Here is a 19,083-nt window from a genome sequence, read left to right as displayed (position 1 = left end):
GAGTTGCCCATAAAACACAAACAATGTATGATCAGAACGAATCTTCCAGGATCCGAAGTGCAATGATCCTTAATGCATTCTGACTTCTTCCTTTGAAACTTGTTTCCTTTCTGCTTCCTTTCTCTTCAGGAGGAAGGAACTCGAGAGAGAGAGAGCTCAACTTCTGAAAATGTATGACATAACTGGAGTCTGCCTGTTTTCCCCTCCTCAAAGCCCGCTTAAGAACGCCTCGCTTTGTTCACAAAACCCTCTCAAGTCACCTGAGGGCAGCCACAGAATCCGTCAGCAGCCAGGATGAAAATAGCTGCAGCTACTACGGGGATGAGTTTGCAAGGAACCAAAGCTTCGGAAGGAGAGAGCCAATAAATCCCAGCTCATGCTGTCCAGGGTACTACCCAACAAGCACAAACAGCAGTCTTTACTTGTAAGTAAGAAAAAGATCTTTATTCAGGCAAGAAACAGTACAAGCTCGGTAGCAGACTCAGGAGGCATAATTCAGGAGTTCAAGAAAAGAGCAAGAAATTCCGGACTGGATGGAAGCGACAAAGATGTCCCAACAAGTTTCCCTGTCCCTTCCACCAAGCTTTTAAAGACAAGGCTTTTAAAGATGAGGCATGGTGAAGGTAGCCGAAGGGTACCTTGGTGAGTTAGCAATTTCCCCTGCATGCGAAGACAGGCTCTAGCCAATTGTGCAGACTAGACCAATAATGGGTCCAATGGTCAAGAAGCCATTTTCTGCACCTGCTGGAGAGGGTAGTGAGGAGCAAGGGGAGCTCATCCATCTTGGAAGGTAGCCCATCTAGGAGAAGGAAAACTGGTCCTAAACCTCCACTGCCTTACAGGATATCTTTGGGAGAAGAAAAGGCTAAGGAGTAAACCCTACCCAAATCCAGAGTGGAGTCCCTAAGAAGGTTGGATAATGCCTTGTACGCCTTCTTCCAGCAACTCCTGTAGCCAAGCTGGTGCTAAACGCATTGCTCTGATTTCCTTTGGACCACGTAAGTAAGACCCAGTCTTCTTGTCTGGGCAGCTCAGGAGCTCCATACACACTGCCCAGGCTTACACCCCAGGGAGGTCACTTTGGTGCTGCTAACGCAGCAGTTTTATTGCACCCCCGGAAGCAGACTCCATTGTCTCTCGAGCAGACGGATGCCAACAGAAATGATTGTAAACCACTGCAATATATTTTTATGATACAGCAGCATATGAATATGTTTATTAATCAATAAATAAATAGGCAAACTACAGTTCCCGGGATTCTTTGGGGAAAGCCAGGGCTGTTTAAAGTGGTATAGGTAAAGGTAAAGGGACCCCTGACCATTAGGTCCAGTCATGGCCGACTCTGGGGTTGCAGCGCTCATCTCACTTTATTGGCTGAGGGAGCCGGCGTACAGCTTCCGGGTCATGTGGCCAGCATGACTAAGCCGCTTCTGGTGAACCAGACCAGACCACGGAAACGCCGTTTACCTTCCCGCTGGAGCGGTACCTATTTATCTACTTCCATGTTGACGTGCTTTCAAACTGCTAGGTTGGCAGGAGCAGGGACCGAGCAACGGGAGCTCACCCTGTCCTGGGGATTTGAACCACTGACCTTCTGATCGGCAAGTCCTAGGCTCTGTGGTTTAACCCACAGAGCCTCCCGTGTCCCTTTAAAGTGGTATAGGAGTAGTTTAAATGAAAGATATGGGTGTAGCCATTGTCAAGATAAAGATAACGAACCTGAATGGTTATTTTTAGTCTAAGCTCACTAACACCTGTCTTTTTCAGAATCTTTTTAGAAGCTGCATCTTGTGATCAAATACCCACATCCAAAATTTGGATCAAATGGTAACTCAGCGGCTGATTTGGCACCTTTCCCCACCCCTCAGCCCTCCATCTCCTTTTGTAATAGTAATAGATCACACACTAATCTATTGCCAAGATAAAAGAGATGAGAAAAATAAACTGCTCTAAGTGGTATTATAACCATTATTAATAATCTTAGAAGCATCTGGATGTGTCTGGTCTTTGGCTTAAGGGGTGCTCTGACAATACCAGACATCAAGGGGAAAGCCACATTAATTTTTTCAGAACAACTGCTGCTCACATCATAAAAACTGGAGGTACTTCTCTGGGTCATGAACTCCAGTGGAACCAACTGGCACAGCTATCTGACGCTGACCTCAAGGGCAAACTGATGATTGCCTTTTCTCTTCTTTTTTTTAGAAGATCAGTGCCAAAGGAAGAGGGATCCCAGCAGAGAAATTCAGTTTCAAAATGAACTGCAAAGAGCCTTTTGCACTAGTATTCCCCCCCCCTCCATAGGTTAACAAAGTTGATAGCCGCTGGCAGTACTGTGTACTAATAAAGACAGGTGGACACACCAGGAAAATGCAAGGCATTGGGAAGCTAATGAACCAATTCTGCATCAGAGAATTTGAAAGCTGGAATTTTCATTCCATCAGTAATTGGAATGAAAAAGGGGGGACCTTATTCAAAGTGGTGGGTGTGGTCTCACTAGCAATTGACCACAGGTTTCCCATAGCAAGCACCACCAGAAGTGTGTGTGAGTCTCATGCTGCATACACAACATATATTTAAGGCACATGACTTCTCCCAAAGAATCCTGAGAACTGTGGCTTACTCCTCACAGAGCCACAATCTCTAGCACCTTTAACATACTGCAGTTCCATGGATTCTTGGGAGGAAGCGATGTGCTTATAATGCACCAGGCATAGGCTCATGTACTGCAGGAGTCATGGCATGATAAGGTGTGGCACTTGGCTTTGACTGACAAAGTTACACAAAGCTGTAGAGTGATGCATGGATTGGTTTGTATTTATGTTCTTTATACATTCTCACCAGGAGAAACCTAGACCCCATTGAACTCATGGAATTTTTTGGCTTCGTTATTCAACTTAACAGGCTGCGATTATTTTCGACCTTATACACGTCATGACTGCATTTTGATTTGTCACTGGCTGCCGATACGTATTATTTGTTGTTTGCATTGCTTCCTGTTATTCCTAAGAGGCGTTGTATTATGTTGTTGCTTCCTTTTTTCCTGTGGCTCCTTTGTACAGTGTGTCTCATTTCATGGGCAGCCTTGGCTGACTCCATGACTCTACCACGCTCTTGAAATATCAAATCAAACCCTTCACCATCTCCTCCATCCACAACCTTGTGCTCTTACGTTAGAAGTGTTCAGCAATTCAAAGTTACAACGAGGGAGGCAGCAGCCTGACCAGACTGTAGAGAGAACTGGTCCAGGACAAGACCCAAGAAAATCGATTATATTATGTTCTTCACTGCTAATTGGTGCTGAGGCTGCAGGCAGCCTCCTGGTTGACGTGATGAGTAATCCAGTGGGCACTTTAGGAATGAGTGCACAGCTGTTTGATGCCTAAACTGTATTGAGTTGGAATTTAATTGCTCCATAATCACGAAGTAAACACTTGCCAGTTGCATTGATCATGTTTCAAGTCTGATCTAAGCAGCACTTTATACACGAGAAAATTAAACTTCAAAAGGAAGCTAACGCATGCAAAACCCATGGGCCCAGGGAGCCCCCCCTGCCTCCCTTCTTTTTACAGTAATTAAAAAATCCACCTCTGCTGGATTTCAATTTCTGGAACCTTTTCCAGGTGCAGCTTGAAACTCCACCTCCATCCACCAAAGCTGTCGTTTCCCATATCCAGGACTGTGGGAGCCCCCAATTCTGCATCAATGCAACATAACCTCCAACACTACATGGGTCTGTGCTATACAAAAGGTGCATCTATTATCCACTCATTTTCTAGAGATGCTGGGGAGAGAGGACCTCAGAGGCTGTTTGGTGCAATGGCTAGAATATTGAACTTTGACTGGGGAGACCCTGGTTCAAATCTGTGCTCAATCAAATCTCTTGGGTCACTTACCACCTCTCATTTTAGTCTACCTCATGGGGTCGTTGTCAAGAGCAGCAGGAGGAGAACCGTGTGCTCTACCTCGATGTCTTTAAAGGAAGGGTGGGACAGAATTGTAATAAATAATCCCTCAAATAGGACAAATTTAGCAATTCAGAGAAAAGTTGGTAAGACATCACCTCAAAGACCAACACCCCCCCCCCAAACCTGGGAGATGCTGAATCACAACAGCTCTAGGCCGATGTCTGAACTTAGTAAAGGAAAGCTGAACTGTGGAACTCCCTGCCAGAAGGAAATTGCTGCGGCAAAGAATTTAGCAATATTGAAAGAGGGATTAGATACCCACAGAAAATTATGTCAGCAATTGCCTTGTGATTATGGTAAACTCCACCTCCACTTGTCTCCATTTTTGACTAACTCTGTTCCTCAGAAATTGTCGGCCATCTCTCAGAGTAGAAATATCTGCTACAGATGATACTTTAAGAAGCAACTGGGGAAAGATTATACAGATAGTGTTTCCCATAGGACAAGGGAACAACAAGGGAATAATTTCTATATGAGTTTGCTCTAAAGACAATACATACCATAATAATGTGCAACAATAATAATAATAATAATAATAATAATAATAATAATAATAATAATAATAATGCATAGTACTGTTTTTGGGCATTGCCTTGAACAGCAGCATGGTGGTTTATTTATCGGGTGGTACTAGTGTAAAATACCACAGAATCTTTGGTTATAAATACTTAATATATGTATATTTTGTATAAGGTAAAAAGGTAAAGGACCCCTGGATGCTTAAGTCCAGTCAAAGGTGACTATAGGGTGTGGTGCTCATCTCGCGTCAAGGTGAGGGAGCTGGTGTTTGTTTGCAGATAGCTTTCTGGGTCACGTGGCCAGCATGACTAAACTGCTTCTTATGCAATGGGACACCATGACGGAAGCCACAGTGTGTGGAAACGTCATTTACCTTCCTGCCACAGCAGTACCTATTTATCTACTTGCACTGGTATGTTTTCAAACTGCTATGTTGGCAGGAGCTGGGAGAGAGCACCAGGAGCTCACCCCATCGCGCGGATTTGAACCCCCAACCTTCTGATTGGCAAGCCCAAGAGGCTCAGTGGTTTAGACCACAGTGCCACCCGTGTCCCCTATATTTAGTATATGTATATTTAGTATATGGTAGAGCATGAGACTCTTAATCTCAGGGTTGTGGGTTCGAACCCCACATGCGACAGAAGATTGCAGGGGCTGGACTAAATGACCCTCATGGTCCCTTCCAACTCTACAATTCCATGATTCTATGATTACTGGGGATCAGAGGTGAGGAATCTTTTTTCAGGACTGCAATCCCTTGTGGGCAAATTTCTTGGAACCACATGTCAATAGTCGGCAGCACCAGAGTCAGAAGGGAGCAGAACAACGGATGTGATTCTTACCTTGTACAGGAGGATATGTTCCAGCCACCCAACAGTCAGGGGTTTCCACACACATACGCCACACATTCTTCTCTCCATCCGGGCAAACAAGAAACATAATTCCGGGACACATCCTAAGCTGCCCCAAGCACTGATGGAGATTGTCGAGTAGGACCAGTGAGGGATGTGGCCTGGACAGAAGACCTAGCTTGGAGGAGGACCATATAGAGAAGGCTGGAGGGTCATCTTCAGACTCTTAAGCCTGAGGGTCTCCAACCCTGCGGGGGATAGACTGAACCTCACAATTTGTCTCCTTTATTGATGCGAGGAATTATGTCTAAAGATACATCCGAACTTTGTTATCCATTTGCAAGTGAAGTGCCTTTCAAACCAGAACAATGTGGATGGTTGCAAAATGGCAACACCCATTAAATTTCATTCAGGTAGGCTTAATGCTACATCTCGATCCCTGAAAGATTGGAGGAAACTTTTGCCTTTCTGAAATAGTTTCATCTGGCATGTGAATAGTAAACTCATTCTCTGAAAGTGGATCCTTATGTGGCCTAGAAACAGCACCATCTTTTGCACAAGAATAAGATATTAGCATGCCTGGAGGAACCTCCAAAATTTGTACAGATACAAAAAAAAACCTTAGGGGGAGGAACTAGGGTGGAGGAAGAAAACCAGCCGAAAGAGGGCTGGGCACCCTCAGGGACCACAGAATGCTGGCTGATGGAGGGGGGAATGGAAAACAAGGAGGAGAGAAGGGTGGAGGGTGTGGCTGGCTGGGACCCTGAATAGAAGCACGCCACACTGCAATAAGTTGTTCTGTAGATTGTTGTGTAAACCGCTTTTGTGTCTGTGTATGGCGCTGTGGGTTAAAGCCTCAGCGCCTAGGGCTTGCTGATCGAAAGGTCGGCGGTTCAAATCCCCGCGGCGGGGTGCGCTCCCGCTGCTCGGTCCCAGCGCCTGCCAACCTAGCAGTTCGAAAGCACCCCCGGGTGCAAGTAGATAAATAGGTACCGCTTACCAGCGGGAAGGTAAACGGCGTTCCGTGTGCTGCGCTGGCTCGCCAGATGCAGCTTTGTCACGCTGGCCACGTGACCCGGAAGTGTCTCCGGACAGCGCTGGCCCCCGGCCTATAGATGTGAGATGGGCGCACAAACCCCAGAGTCTGTCAAGACTGGCCCGTTCGGGCAGGGGTACCTTTACCTTTACCTTTATGCTGAAAAGCAGTCTTTCATATATCAGAGATAAACAAACTGGAAGCAATGCATTCCTCTTGGCCAGGCATCCCCAAACTTGGCCCTCCAGATGTTTTGGGACTACAACTCCCATCATCCCTAGCTAACAGGACCAGTGGTCAGGGATGATGGGAATTGTAGTCCCAAAACAGCTGGAGGACTGAGTTTGGGGATGCCTGCTCTTGGCTCACCCACACATGGATCTTCAAAAGGACTGTAGAGTTAATTGGCTGCATGAGTCCCCTTCAGCATCTTCTGCTTCACGTGCTTTGGAATGCTTTCTCCATTGAAGGCAGGGTGTAGAGTTTCTGTGCTTTTGTTCCATTCATCTCCACAGGGGAGACCCGGCCAGCTTCTGTGATAGACGCTGACCCCCCAGAGCATCGCATGTGCCGTTCCATCGCATTGTGCTTTCTTGCGCAAAAGCAAATGTGTGGGATGCCGTCGTGTCAGAGGCGGAGGGTTTGCCAGGACCATTTTAAAGGTCATTGTTCTGGAATGCTAAATTCCACCGGAGTGAGACTTGGAGAAATGGTGAGGCAATTACTGGCCTATTCAAATCCCCAGAATGCAGGCCTGTCGCTAGCAGATAAAAGCTGGCAGGGAAACAAGGCGCTTGTTCTTGAAATTGTGGGGTTGTGTCTATATTCAGCAGCGCAAGTAAAGAGTGGGGCACGCCAATGACACAGCCTTTGTCCAGTCTTCCTAACTTGTTAATTGGGATCGGTTTGCCATGGGTCTGTCGAAAATGGTGTTTGGCTCAGGGTTGTCATAAACACAGGGTGGCCACGGCTGGTATTCAGCCTATTCTGCTGCCTCAATTTTTAGATGATGCATGCTATTGTTTTCTAATTATTCTATTGATACAACTGTGTAATTGTTCATTTTATGGTCTGTAACTCTCCCTGGTATCTATGGGTGGGGTACAAATATTTTCAGTAAATAAATAATTGCAGAATAGAAAATTATTTAAATTGCAGTACTCATTTCTAATCTTGCGTCTATACATATAAATGAGAATGTGTTACTTTTATGCAAATCTGTATCGCCTTTCACCATCATTTTAAGTGAACTGCAAGTGGCCAGAATGCTGGAGCTCCGCTGCCTTGTCTCGCCCCCTCTCCCAAAGCCATGATGCGTGGCAATAGGAAGGTGCAAGTGGCCATGATGCTACAGCAATGTAGCCCTACCCACAGTGCTCCACTGGCTGTTACTTAAAGTGATGGCTGCCTCTTATGGAGATTCAGAGACAGACTACCCCTGTCCATGTAGTTTCAAATTCAATGGTGGCTAATAGCTATCCTGCATTCCATCAGTGTTATAAATGATTGCCATTTCAAAAGGAAATGAAAGTAAGGCTCCTTTCATTCTCCTTCCCTAACCTGGTTTTCCATTTTAATTCATCTTAATTAGTTGTTGTTTTTTTACTACTTCATAGTGCAACGGGAATCCCCAAGCCATTTACAAATCCCAACAAATACCCAAATCTTATTATTGATCCTCAATCTGCCAGTTAGCATTTTGTGCCCATTAAGCACAAAAGTTCAGTCATCATCTGACAGGGTTTTCCTTTGAGGGTGGTGTTCCTTTCTCAGTTGTTTTTGTTATTTTCCAAAAAAAAAAAAAAAATCCACAAACCACCACCATCATATCTAAAATAAGCCTAAATTCTGAGGTTCAGTACAGAAAATTAAATGGCGTGGAACATATATAAAGTTTTACTAGATATAACCCATTATAATGACATTTTTACTAGTTTTTATTCTGCTTAATGATGCTTTCGCTGATTCCCTCCAAAGCACCATAACACATTCACCAATTATCAATTTAATATTATTGTACTTCTGTAAGCCATGGGGTTCCCTCCACACCTGCTGACACCTAGTTCTTATGCAGGGATGGTGCCATTATAGCTGAATAAAGATCAGTACTCAAGAGAATGAATTTGCTATTAGTAAGTAGGACATATTTATGTATTCCTTCCTTCCTCAAAGGAGCTAAGGGCAGCATAAATGGTTCCCTGTTTCATCCTCCCAACAATTTGGTGAAGTAAATTAGACCGAAAGACAACAAATGCCCCATGGACACACACTGAGCCTTGTGGCAGAGCAGGAATTGAACCTGTGTCTCCCAGGTCTGAGCCTGGCTCTGCAATCAACCCAGTGTTTCCAAGGTGTTGGAAGGTGCCTATCATTCTCAGCCAGCTTAGTCTACGATCAGGGATGATGGGAGTTATAGTCCAACAACATCTGGAGACCCAAGGTGAAAGACACTGGTCTAACCACCACACTAAACTTGGTCACATTTTGTTGTACCAGTAATACCACATGCCAAGTTAGTAGCCCAGAATAAAATGCAGTGCAGCTGGTTGAAAGTGAATCTGAAACGAAGTTTCACATACAAAATGCATAACATTTTCCAGATTTGAAATGTCAAGTTTTGAATTTAAAATATATATCTAATATATATCTAAGCTTCACTTGTTAAATGTCATTTTAGAGAACATTTGAGGTGAAAACAAATCTATTCAACCATTCCATAAAAGTAGAAATCCAACACACACACACACACACACACACACACACACACACACGAGTTCACTAAGTTAAATATCCAGAGACTGAATTGCGCATTCTTGAAATTCCATTTTCAGCTTCAGAGACTTGGCTATGAAGATTTAAAGCATGGCGGGGTTGAATTTCACCACATCTTTAGGCAGGGAGATGTTTCTGTTCCTTCTTCCTAATCTAGAATTAGGGCTGAGCTGAATTTTCAAACAGTCTTTATTATGACCAATCAAAAGGCAGTGGGGACAAAGTGAAGACGTTTCAGAAAAGGACAGCGTGTGTGTAGATGTTTGCATGAAAAGAAAAAAAGACATTCCAGGAACTGGTGTTTGTCTGTTTGTGTTTACCTTATGAACACAACAAGGCATCTGAAGGAGATCCCCCACTCCACATTCATGGACACTTAAAAAAAACAGGTTTAGAATGCCCTGATTGGACTCGCAATGGGGCAGAGCTCTTTGAAGAAAAGGATTCCAAGCTCAGCAGTCACACGGCCATACTAAGAAGTGTTGCCAAGTCAAAAGTCTGTCTTCAAAGAGAGGGCTACTCAGCTGACACCCTGCTTCTGGCTTCCTATAGGCATCTGGTTGGCTGCACTGAGGACAGGATACAGGACTAAATGGAGTCTTTGGTCTGATCCAGCAGACCAGCTCTTACCAAGCCCCACACTGCTACGAGGGCCACACTACTATGAGCACAAGGGGGGTGCTTTAAACCTGTTTTAAAGGAAGGGGAATCCTATGTCCACTTCATAAGCACACACACATACTGACCACTCAGAATTCCCCCCTAAGTTCTCAATGCCTGCATTCTTTCACAGGAAACACAAGTTTTCTTGGGAAACGAGTACAAGGTTCAGTACAGTGCTATCCAGAATAGATGGTATGTCTACACTACACATATATATTGGTTTCAAGAGTGTTCAGCCGTCATGGTTTCCTGCAAAGAATCCACTGAAGTGCTGAGCGTTCTCTGCTAGACATTCCATTTTACAGAACTGCATTTCCTAGATTTCCTTGAAGAAGAAAAATGTCTAACAAACCTATTAAGTCTGTGGTCTATAGGTATGCCCAGAGACAAAGGCTGCATACGCACCATACATTTAAAGCAAATTATACACACACACACACACACACACACACACACCAGAATCCTGGAAACTGTAGTTTACTCCTCCACAGAGCTACAATTCCCAGCAACAAAACAAAGGTCCCAGGATATTTGTGGGGAGGAACATACTGCTCTTTAAATGCATGGTGTGTACACAGCCTTAACAGGACATTTGACAATCACTTTTGCAGAGGAGAACACCACCCTTCCCCTCCCTGCTGTTCCTTAGTGTTGATAAGCATCTTGCAGCTTCTGCAAGCCATGGTGGGGGGGGCAGGTTTGCTCCAACCACACTTTCTGCAGTGGAGGAGGAGGCGGAGCCAAGCAGCCCGCCCACTCTGCTGCCGAGGCCCCCGGGTCCCTTGAAGAGACAAGAGTCACTTCTCCGTTTATACTCCTTATTAGTCCCTATTCCATTTAATCGGCTTAGACTGATGAAGCGAGGCAGCGGCAGGGATCAGCCGGGCTGTTTAATTAAAGGATTGCGGCTCAGCCCTGCAGTTTGGGGGTTTGTGTAAATGAGCTGCAAGTACATTATTTAATCCATCGCACGGAGACGAGACGAGGCATTAATGAAGAAAACTCTAATTAAAACTAGACGGCTGGCAGTTATTAGCAGCATCACTTCTGACAGGCTTTCTCATTTACAATAAAAAAATTAAATAAAAAAATAAAACTGCCTGTTCAGGAAAAGAAAAAGGGAAACAGGGAAGTATTCACTCTGTGTTATGTAATTTAAGATGCAGCGGCAATAGGCAAGCAGAGCAGGGCGGGGTGGAGAGAGCAGGCCTCTAAATCAGGGCTTAGCCTCATCAGGAAAGCCAGTTAGACTCCTCTAGAAATATGGCTGCCTCAGCATGAGTTCTGTTGAGCTAATACTAAAGATCTGATTGGCCCCAAGTGAGCCGATTTAGCTGACTGCTTATTCAGGATGCTAGGCTGGCTCATTTAAGTCCTGATTGGTCTCGCTTGCTCACCATATTTTCTCAGGTCCCCATAATTTTTAATATATATATATATAAATGTCCAGTAGCACCTTAGAGACCAACTAAGTTTGTTCTTGGTATAAGCTTTCATGTGCATGCACACTTCTTCAGATACACTGAAACAGAAGTCACCAGATCCTTTTATATATAGTGGAAGAGTAGGGTGTGGTTTTTTCTCAGGAGGGTAGTAGGAGAAGAGATAGTTTTTTGTTATTCTAGAAGCAGAGACAGGTCATGGAAAGATGGACCTATTGCAAAAGGATTGCTGTAATCAGGTGATAAAGCAAGGACCATTGTGCCTGTTCCACAAGAAGGGCCAGCTCTACTGTTGGGTAGATGCTGGGTGGGGTGATGTGGCCAGCCGCGGTGAGGTGTCCATATAGGCTAATGCCACTATACATGAGACTTTGAGTGAAAGAAACAGTTTGCACACTGCAAAAAAAAAAAAAAAGCCTCACTGCATTTACCATAAAATTAAAGAGTATTTTGCATTGCAAGAACAGGTTCCATTCTGGTAGGAGAGTTCTGCAGAACTGTGCAAGTTCTAGAGACATAGGCAGACAGAAAAGGAGATTGTGTGCTCCTAGGCGGCACATGTGCGAGATTAAGATAAAAATGCAAGTGTGCAATCCAATTCTCTGTGTTTGCCATAAAATCTCAGCCAGAGAGCTATGTTTCTCCTTGGACATAGCAGGAATTAGTTACGCACAACTTTTCTCTATTATAGCATCTCAGCTTGTTAGCAGCCATCAAAGTGCTGAGTTGGGAGTTTCTGCAGTTGCCTGATATAATAACTTCACCGCATCCCCAGCGAGAGCGCCTCGATGCAAACTACTTTGGGGAGGACGGGCATGATTACAAGTTACAAGATATATTGTAATTAATTCCCCTACATTCCCTCAATTCCATGGTAAATGCAACTTTGCTATCGCAGCGCTCGCTCTCAAGGGGAAAGTGCATCAGTTACAAGATCACTTGTTGTCAGTGCTTTCTCAAGAGCTCCACCCCTCCCTCCCTGAATATTCATTCCATCCCTGGAGAGATCAGCAAATGGGAGGGCAACTGCATCAGTGCAGCAAATAAGATAAACCCAGTGTCTTGGGAATATTGGCTTGAGAATATTAGTTTTAACTGCTTCTTTCTGCCTAACCAGGAACCTGTGTGTTGCACTAGCTTGTAGTTTCAAACGCCACTGGTGGGATTGCGATGGAGCCGGAGTAAGTGGTAATTCAACTTATTTGAATTACCTAACCTCTGGTGCTTTCAAGACATAACACATTGAATACTACAATTGCTGTTTTGAGGGAGAATTTTTTTTCATGCTTCCACATGGTATCATTATTGTTTCATCGCTATTCCAGAACATTTGGGCCATCAACCCATTTTCCCCCACATCTATCAGAAAAAAAATTCTAGCGAGTTCTGCAATATTTCTGTAGTGTGGAAGGTGTTTTGCACAATTTCCTGCAAAACAAGGGAGGGCAAATCAGGGCCAGGAAGGGGAGTGACCTGGAGAGAGGATGTAGCTGGAGGAAGACTGTGGCCAGGGGAGAATCCCGAGCGCCAAACAGAGAGGGCTGGGGGACTGAGCTCAAGATAATCAAATGCTTGACTAATAGGCAATACTAACAATACAGAGCTAGTTGGCAGGAGCGGGGACAGATTCACAGTCAAATTCTTTAAAAATGCAGTGCAGTTGGAATAACAGTGGTTCTCAATGTTCGAGTCTGTTCAGATGAACATCTGGAGCTTTTTCGCAGTATTCTAAAATTTAAATGGGCATTGATAATAATCCACATCAGGAATCATTGTTTTGTTTCCAAACCCGGCTAAGTCCCAGTTCAGTTAAGTGAGCCAACTAGGAATGCAAATAGAAGGTGAATGCACCATAGCAAGTGAATTAATGTGACTGTTTTGTAAATAAATAAATAAATAAATGAGATTATCATATATATATATATATATATATATATATATATATATATATATAGACAAGTATTTCATCTGCATGTTTAAACAGAGGAACCAATGAAGGCAGGAAGCTTGGTCGCAGGAAGCAAACGTGGAGAGGACTGGTCTTAAGCTTTCTTGCCTTGTTTCTAGCACCTTCTCCCCACATCCAGTGAACTACCACCATTTATTTTGCAGCCACCTCTGGACCTGCAGGCCTCCTCATTTGCTCCCACCCTACCCACCAACTGCTACTAGAAGCATCCTTAGCTGAAAGCTCTTTGGAAAACTTTTTTGGCTCAAGGGCAGGGCTGTGTGTGTGTGTGTGTGTGTGTGTGTGAGTGAGAGAGCATGTGTATGTATGTACTGTATAAAGGTTTCAGAAAACCCAGGCTTCCCCGCTCCCAGCTGCTACCACCCCTGTTCAGGTTGTTTTGGAAGTGGTGATGCTTCTGTTCTTCATTTGCATTGTCATGAAGCCCATCCGGAGCGAGGCATTCAACAGCAAATTATGCTTCCTGCTCTCACTCTGATTTGACTTTGCATGTGTAAGGAATATTAAGGAAATGGCACAGGGCAGCAGCAAGGAGTATGAACACCACCAGTGTCAAATAGGGTGCATACTTCACATATTTGTTAAGGAAGGTGGGGGCCTTTTGGAGCGTGTTGCCTCAACACTGAATAACACTTCTCTCTATTGTCGTTCCTTCTATTCTGTCCCTTCTGCCTTGAGCCTCCCCCAACCTGCAGAAACTCCCAACAACTCTCAACACCATGGCCAATGCTTAGGGATGATAGGAGTTGTAGTCCAAAACATCTGGAGGGCACCAGCTTGGGGAAGGCTCCTCCAACGTAAGAGAACTACACAACTGGGGCTGGGAGAGGAAAGTTTATCCAATTTCATGCTTGTGCGAAAGAGAGAGGACCCCCTGCCAGCCACTTCTCGGTGCAGCTAATCCCAGCGTTTTGGTTGTGAATGAAATGAAGCCTGCATGTTTTGTGTGCAGGTGAAAGCAGGGAATGGAAGGCTGGAGGAGGAACACAGGAGCAAGCAGGGTATGAATCGAAAAAGTTTCCCACCTTGGAGAAGAGTCTGCCAATGAAGACTTCTGCTCAGCGTCAGCTGCAGGGCAGCAGAACTGGTGTAAAACAGTCTCATTCCTGTAACAGAAGACAAACAGGGGCTGGTAAGAGTTCGGCTCACTCACTGGCAAGCTAAGGGGGTCATGTCCTCTGGTCCACATCCATTCCTGGCCACTGACTCCCACTGCTGGTGTTGGTCCTTTAAGAGTTAAAGGAAAACTTGGATTATTAAAAAATGAAACTCCTGCACTGTGTCAAGTGATCAGCAGCCTAACCCTGAAAGCCAATCCAGACAGTCCGCAGAGCACACGGAACAGTCGTCACAGGACCACACCATCTCAGATATACACAGGATGTGTGCGTGTGGCATTTCATGCTTGGATTCTCCTCTTTGTTAAGATCCTTCCAGAAAATCAAGGAGAATGCTTAGGCAGAAGGCTCCTTGATGTTCTGAGAGCCAGCGTGGTGTAGTAGTTAAGAGCGGTAGTCTCGTAATCTGGGGAACCGGGTTCGCGTCTCCGCTCCTTCACATGCAGCTGCTGGGTGACCTTGGGCTAGTCACACTTCTTTGAAGTCTCTCAGCCCCACTCACCTCACAGAGTGTTTGTTGTGGGGGAGGAAGGGAAAGGAGAATGTTAGCCGCTTTGAGACTCCTGAAGGGGAGTGAAAGGCGGGATATCAAATCCAAACTCTTCTTCTTCTTCTTCTACCTTCATATTATAGGAGAGGTGGGGGAGATGCATGGCAAAACACCCCCCCCCCCAATATAAATATCTGAGGTCATGGGCAGGACTGTACCATGTGTCTTGCTGAGCATCTTGTTCAAAACTCACACATAAAATCCATGTAGTTGGAAGCAACACATTAAATAAATTAATCCAGTTCCTTCCTCATACTGGGCTGAAGATGGACAAGTCTGCTGTCCATGAATTAGGCCTGTCTTCCCCAACTTATTAGCCTCCAAACATTTTGGATTACAACTCCCATCAGCTCCAGCCAGCATAGCCAACGATCATGGAAAATGGGAGCTATCCAAGCATGCGTGGACAACAGCAGTTGGGGAAGGCTGGTACACACACCAAGGTATGTGTATGTTATTTTTAATATCACTCTAAAAATGATTATAAAAAAGAAAGTGAACTACATGGATTTACATTGCTCTCGTATTTGTTATTCCAAAACAAAACCATTATTTTTACATAATCAATTCTGCTGTCTTCCTTCCTTCTGCTGAACAATATTGGTAAACTTTGTTATAGAAACCACATTCTGAAGCACCAGCTCATTAAAGATGAGGGCACTTTATCCTTCCAGTTGCTAGCAATTGCCATGTTAATGAATCTCACAAAACCTCACAGTCAGAATCATCAAATGACCAATGCAGTTGAGGTGATGAAACAATCTGCTGGAACGCCATAGCCCATCATCTCCTCCACAATTTTATTAATACTTCTAACCAATAGGCCGCAATAATTTGGGGCTCTCCAAAAAGAAATCTGCAACAAAAATGCTCCTGCATTAACAAGATTAAATTTCCAACAGCGAGTATTATTACAGTTCAAGATCCCTTTCAGCTTATATATTATGCAGACTTATGCCCCACCTTTCAAATACTTCATAAGAATGGCTTAAAATAAAATATTAAAAACACCATAAAGTCACTTATAAGCTAAAGAGAGTCAGTCTATAACAGCAGCACCCAAATAAAAGAGATCAACAAAGTTAAAAACATTCAAAGTTTGATAAAATAAAAAAGGACTTTGCCTGGATTCAGAAAGGCATCAGAGGCAAGTCCACCTGGGGAGAACAGTCCTAAACCAAGGTGCCACCACTGAGAAGACCCTTTCTCAAGTGGTCACGTGCTGCACCTCAGATGGTCTGGAACCTGAGAGAAGGCACTGGGGAAGGGATGTGAAGTTTCCTGCCAAGGATTATGGGATTTGTAGTCCTAGTCCCAGGCGGTAAAAGCTGTTCTGCTGAGGACTAGGAGTGTCCACTTCTCCCACTACCTCACCTTTGCCAGAAGCTAGATTTTGGGGGGCAAGAGCCAATAACAGAGGTTGGGTGAAGTTAGGCAGATCTTGTAGAGTCTGCAAGCAATTAGTGCCTTGATTCCACTTACAAGAATTCAAGCAGGAGTGCTCAGTTATGACCTGTTCAAATTCTCTGGACATCTCTAGTTCCATGCTCTCTACCACAAGCTATGGAAGTAGACATGACAGCTGTCTTGCATAACTATGCAGGGTTTTATATCACACACAGACGGGAGGCTCCTTGCTTTGACCCTTTGCCTGCCTTCACAGGATGAAAGTGAGGTGCCAGGCATAGCGGGGCTTAGCAACAAGCCCTGATGAGGACTGTGTTTTTGCACAGGACACAAAGTTAACCCAAACAAGGGTGCAGATGTTTCTTCCATTTCAATATGATGTCTGAAATAAGCTGCAGGCTAGTCTTAACTTTTTGCTGCCACACAATTTCCCCAACCCCATTTTAGGTATTTTTTAACATTCCCAGCAGAAGGATGAATTTTGTGCAGCTCAAAAGCTCACATACTTCTTTGTTAGCAGTGCTAATTTTGATAAAAGTTATTCGTTTTATGACTCTGCGTAGTCCAAAGAGCAACCCTAGAAAAGTTATGGCCATGTCATACAATGCCATAGAAGAAGCTTTGGCACAAATTCCAGGCACAGTCCAGCCTTTACCAACCTGGTATTCTCTAGATGTTTTGGATGACAACTCCCATATTTATGCAGATTGTGCTGTCTGGGGCAGATGGGAACTGTAGTCCAAAACATTCAGAGGACATCAGGTTGGCAGACGGTGTTGTATCCTGTCTGGCTCTGCACAATCCCATGCTTTGGCCCCAGAATTCTCTGCTAAACCTCATTAAAAAAACACAACACCCCAGAGCTGCATCCATCAGGCTGTGTGGTCCTGTACCTTGGGATGCCTTTAGCTGCTCCAGCAGTCTGCACAACAGAAGATGGATCTCTGCATGCTAGGCTGGATCTAACTGTTAATCCCTCTTGTTTATTGGAGATATAAAAGCAGCCCCTTGTAAGCAATTCTGCAAGTTCTGCTTGGCTGGCTCATATCTAAACTGTAATTTTCCTTCGGCAACTGTCATTGACTCACTCTCTCCCACCATGCTCGCCCCACAACTGCAAGGGAGAGCAGGTTTTGCCATTTGCCACCACTCCCCTGTGTTAACCAGCTCTCCCCATATTATTATGGCTCAGTTTTAAGAGCTCAGTCACCTGAATGGTCTGTACCTGCCAGCAAGCTGGGCCCGTGCACTTGGAAAGAAAGCAGCATAGCCTCTCCTGACCTCCCAGGAGTGACTCATGCCACAATGATGCGCTCAGATTTTGCAGCACGATCCTGTGAATCTGTTGCTTACTTTTGGACACCAGCATTATGTAACTCCCCAACCACTCCGCCTGCACTGTGAGGGGTAGCCAGAAGTCTCCATGTGTAGGGTTCTCAGCTGCTTTGTCAATCCCCTCTGGTTCTGCACTTTCCCTGGGACTGATGCCACTAAGGCAGATGAAATAATGGGAAAGTGAACACTTGGAAAGAGGATTAAAAGCACACAAGTGGAGGGTGACTGTATCCTTTCCTTCGCCAGAAGCCAACATAATCATTATTTTGCTAACTGAGTCGGATTGCTTTAAGCACCTGCAGAGACGGCTGAAGAATCACAGAATCTTGGATTCTTGCATTTGTGACTCTGGGAGGCAGGTCATTCCATTGCCTCAAGGCTGCTGATCTCCAAGGGCTTGCAACCATTCCAGGGGGGAGAGTAACCTTGGTAGACCATGTGGCTATGGCGAGGGTGGAGATATAAGTATCCTGCAAGACCGAATGTGCAGGGTTTCCCATGCAACCACGAAGGCTTACCAAGAGAACTGCAGTTAACCACAAAGAGATCCTCAACAGCACAAAGACGAAGAGTAGGAAGGCAATTTATATAATCTTCCTTTTCTTGGCTTTGGAAATGATTAAAAAAATGATATAAATATTAAACCCTGAATGAGCCGCACAAGAAGGCTCTGTATAATTCCTGACACAAACTGCCCTGCAGATTTGCACAGACAGATGGCTAAAGATGGAACTATAAAAAGTCTGAGAAATGGGAGCACAGATTTAGCAGGTGGGAAGAGGGGAGGCAAGATTATAATTTCCCACTTCTCCATGTTTTTTTTCCCCATTTGCTGGGAGGAGGGTGGAGCAGAACCTCAAGGGAATATTGAGAGCTATTCCTCTCCCTACACCAAACACCTGACAGCTGCAATTAGGCTCCAGAGTCCAATCCGTCAGCACCCCTTCTTACCCTAAAATGCTACATGCATTAGTTTTCCAAATAATTTTTAATATTTGTCTTTGATTCACAGAACAAATTGATTGTATGAAGCTGCCTTGCATCTAGCTCAGTAGTGTCTACGTGTTTTTATTTCAGTCTGGTTTTTATACATTTCTACTGCTTTTTTCAACTGCCTGCTAATGTTCTAACTGCTTGTGTTCAGTTTTAAGGGGGTGTAATGTGGCTTTAATGGGGTGATTATTTTATCATCATTATCATCGCATTTTGTGATGTGTTGCCCACAAACTGGTAGCAGCTTTCCAGGGCTTCAGGAAGGAGATGGCACATTTTGCATTCACAGCAAGTCCTCTTTGGCCCCAGCCTAGCTGAAAAGGGCCATTGCACAGGGAACAGACTTTCTAATAAACAAGGCATGCAAACTAAATCACACATTATTATGACATACACACTCACACACCACCAGACACATATTGCAATGGCATAGATGTGTACATGTTCACACATGAAATGC

General features: G+C 44.5%; 1 protein-coding gene across 7 annotated transcripts in view; it reads right to left on the bottom strand.

The window, feature by feature from the left end:
• The window catches only part of IQSEC3 (IQ motif and Sec7 domain ArfGEF 3), a 150,326-nt gene that overhangs the window by 73,141 nt on the left and 58,102 nt on the right, over nt 1-19,083 (bottom strand). For all 7 annotated transcript variants that reach the window (XM_082240395.1, XM_082240400.1, XM_082240397.1 and 4 more), the window contains exon 2: nt 14,246-14,326. In XM_082240395.1, coding sequence (XP_082096521.1) covers nt 14,246-14,326 — 81 coding nt within the window. The remainder of the gene's footprint in view (nt 1-14,245; nt 14,327-19,083) is intronic.

Source organism: Podarcis vaucheri (genome assembly GCF_965113315.1).
Source record: "Podarcis vaucheri genome assembly, chromosome: 10".
NCBI classification, from domain to species: domain Eukaryota; kingdom Metazoa; phylum Chordata; class Lepidosauria; order Squamata; family Lacertidae; genus Podarcis; species Podarcis vaucheri.
This window is presented reverse-complemented; position numbering and strand designations above follow the sequence as displayed.